Source organism: Castor canadensis, chromosome 4 (genome assembly GCF_047511655.1).
Source record: "Castor canadensis chromosome 4, mCasCan1.hap1v2, whole genome shotgun sequence".
NCBI classification, from domain to species: domain Eukaryota; kingdom Metazoa; phylum Chordata; class Mammalia; order Rodentia; family Castoridae; genus Castor; species Castor canadensis.
The window spans coordinates 181,220,014-181,223,271 of NC_133389.1; the positions used below are offsets into that span (position 1 = coordinate 181,220,014).

Sequence of the window (3,258 nt, forward strand, 5' to 3'; positions counted from 1 at the left end):
ACTCCTAAGATGAAAACTAGATGTTCTTAAACTTGGAACCCTGTTGGAACGCTTCTCCAATTTTAAACCGGTTAAGGTGCTAACATGACCGGTGTCCAGCCAGCAGGAGACCTGAACTCGGGGGCTTAACCAGTACTGGTCCCAGGCCAGCTGCCTGCTCACATCCTGGCAGTGGCGTCTGAGCACTCAAATTCTGGACACACTTCTGAGGACCAGGGCTTGATCATTTTTTTCCTCGCTCCTTTTTATTATTCACAAGACTGAGATTGTTTAAATGTCATAACTTATACGAAAATAAGCTACATCGAAATAAATTAAACACAACGGAGACGTGCTTCAGACATGGCTCAGATAGGATAATGGGACCCCAGGAAAAAAAGCCAGGCAAAAGCAAAGCAAAAGCAAATTTCCAGATCTGCCCAACAATGTCTGCTTTGCGAGCGGTCAACTCAAAAAGCCAGAATAGAAACAAAAATAAGTTTAAACCTCCGTGTTTGTTCCTGTGTTTCATGTTTACCTTTGGAAATGTATGGGAGGGTGGCTGCTAAGCGGCAGAGAACAGCAGACGTTTGTCTTCTGCAATGAGTGGAGAATATTACTGGGTAATTTGGTCCTATAACTTTGAAAATACTGCAGCTGAGATCCAGTCTATATAGATATCTATGTACAAAGTAGGGTAGCATAATAAATATTTAGTGTATCTTCAGGGGTGGCTCTAGCCCCTTCCAACGCAGTCATTTAAGCCTGTTTAGTGAATATATTCTCAATTTGCTTGGGTTGTCCACGTCTGGGATGTGACTTTGAGTTTAGCTTCAAACATAGTGGAGTCCGCCATGGGTTCCCTTGGATGCAGGGGCTTCTCCACCGCAGGTGCCCGCCCTGGCCAGGCCCTCAGGGTCGGGCCTGCTCCAGCTGCTGGTGCTGACTTCTAATAGCGAACCTGCTGACGTGGACAGGGATGGGTACGACGATCTTGGGGTTCCTCGAGGGTTCCCCTGTCTTGGAATTGGCATTGCCTGCCTTCACCCGTTTCCATTTGGCCCGGCGGTTCTGGAACCAGATTTTCACTTGCACCTCGCTGAGTTTGAGGGCGTGGGCGATCTGCGAGCGCTCGGTCAGGGAGAGGTACTTTTTGCAGTGGAATTCTTTCTCCAGCTCCAGCAGCTGCTCGCTGGTGAAGGCAGTCCGCCGCCGCCGGTTCTTGCCCGTGGACGTGGTGCTGCCCGCTGCGCCGCCGCTTGGCGGGGCCTCCTCCAGCGTATGGCCGGGGTCTTCCTCCTTGTGAGCTGCCTGGCCAGTCAGATTGTCATCCGAGCTGTAGTCCACATCGCTCTCCAAAGAGAAACTCTCCTCCTTGCCCTTCGGGTCATCTTCCACCTTTGACTCGTCTTTCCCTTGCCCTCGGACAGCCCCGACTGAAAGCAAAACCAAACGGCGTTTTATTACATTTCGCACACTGGTCTTCCTTTCCCCTTCCCACATCACTTGGGCTCCCTCCTCCTTAGAGGATTGTCTTTCTATGACATTAACACATTGTGATTTCCTGGCCTTTGAGGGGTAGGGAAGGGGGGTGGGGGCGTGAGAAAGCTCAAAGGATAGGAGGAGACCATATAGCGAAGGCCCTTTTTCCGGAACCATCACTCAAGGGGCCGCCATGCCTCCTGTGCACCCTCCCAGCCTCTGGGAGCTTAAGGAGAAGTAGCAGGACGCATGAGGCCCAAGAGAGTGTTCCTTTTGTCCCAGGGGTTCGAGGCTGTTTGAAGACTGAGGGAGAGTTCACATCCATCCTGCTCCCACCCCATGAACACAGAAAATGTAGTGAACCTCAATTTCACCGCCGCCAAAGTGCGGGGCGCAGGGACGTGCAGCTGGCCAGACTGTGTCTTTTTTTGACAGTGATAATGTTAGCCACAGGAATGTTTGCAGTCTTAGGAGAAGTTCCCACTCGACAGCCCAACACACACACACACACACACACACACACACACACACACACACACACACAAGCTCCCAGGAATCTGGTTCTCCGCCGCAAACAGTAAATCCAGGGAAGAGACCCTGAGCGCAGGTACGGCTGTGACGCACAACTCAACAGGCCTCACCTTAAGGCTGCAATCTACCAAGGACCCCAGGTCCCTGCGGAGTGTGTGTGTGTGTGTGTGTGTGTGTGTGTGGAGGGGGAGGATGGATTGGGCCGAAAGCGCTGCCAGGTATATGGCCCAGAGCAGCAGCTGGCTGCGAAGGGCTAAATGCCCCTCTCCAGAGACCCCGCTTGTTGCGCGGGTCTAAATGCCCCCCTGGGAGGCCCCGCACGGCGCCCGAGCCGCTTCGCCAGCTACTCCAGCAGGGGTCGGGTGAGGGCGCGGCCTCAACCCTGGGTCCCCGCGGGAACCCAGAGCTGGCCCGCCCCCACCCCCTCCTGTCCCCGCGTCCTGGTTGCGCGCGCCGCCGACTCACCGAGCGACGCTTGCACTGCCTCTGCCGCGGAGAAGGCGAGCAGCGAGCCTTCCTTGGCCAGGAAACCTTTGCCATCTTCCGCGTCGGCTTGCAGCGCCTCCGCCTTGTCGAAGTTGCCGCCGCCGGGCAGCGGCTGCGGCGCGTACTTGCGGGCGGCCGCCGCTTCCTGGTGCTGGGGCGACGCGGAGAAACCTCCCGGCAGCGTGGCCATGAGCGTAGAGGTGAGCGCCATGCCCTGCGCCAGGCTGGAGCAGAAGCCGGTGGGCAGGCTGGGGATCTGGTGGTGAGGGTGTGCTGGCGGCAGCGCGGGCTGCAGCGCGGCCTGGGGCAGCGCAGGCGGCGGCGGCGGCGGCGGTGGCAGCACCACCGGCCGGTAGGGCATGAACATGGGGTAGCCGGTGTAGACGAAATGGCCAGGGCTGGGCTGAGGCGGGCTGCCGATCAGCGAGTCTATGCTAAAGGCGGTACTACTCCCCAGCGGGCGCTGCATCATCATCAGCGACGGCGGGAACGCTGCGCTCATAGACGCGCTCGGGAGAGGCCAGGGAGAGTCGAAAAGTCCCCGCGCCGCGCTGCCGCCTGGAAGCCCACTGGACGCCGGGAGCACCTCCGGGAGCGCCGGGCAGGGTCCAAGAAGGACCCGGAGCGCAGACGCCGCCGCCTCTCAGTCCTGGGTCCGCCGCATTCCCAGCGAACGCGGGTGCGGCGGTGCTGGGGGTGAGGCCGTGCGCCCGGAGTGGAGAGGGCGCCCGGGCCCCGCAGGCTTGCCGGAGCCGCTGCCCGCTGCTTGCCCGTCGGAGC

General features: G+C 58.4%; 1 protein-coding gene across 1 annotated transcript; it reads right to left on the bottom strand.

Annotated features, from left to right (window-relative positions):
* Positions 1 to 247: 247 nt before the first annotated feature.
* On the bottom strand, positions 248 to 2,999 carry Gbx2 (gastrulation brain homeobox 2). The gene is made up of 2 exons (XM_074069566.1): positions 2,458 to 2,999; positions 248 to 1,415 (listed from the first exon to the last, which is right to left on the bottom strand). The coding sequence occupies exons 1-2, from the start codon at positions 2,978 to 2,980 to the stop codon at positions 892 to 894; spliced, it is 1,047 nt and encodes a 348-aa protein (XP_073925667.1). The 5' UTR covers positions 2,981 to 2,999; the 3' UTR covers positions 248 to 891.
* Between the last annotated feature and the right edge of the window lie 259 nt (positions 3,000 to 3,258).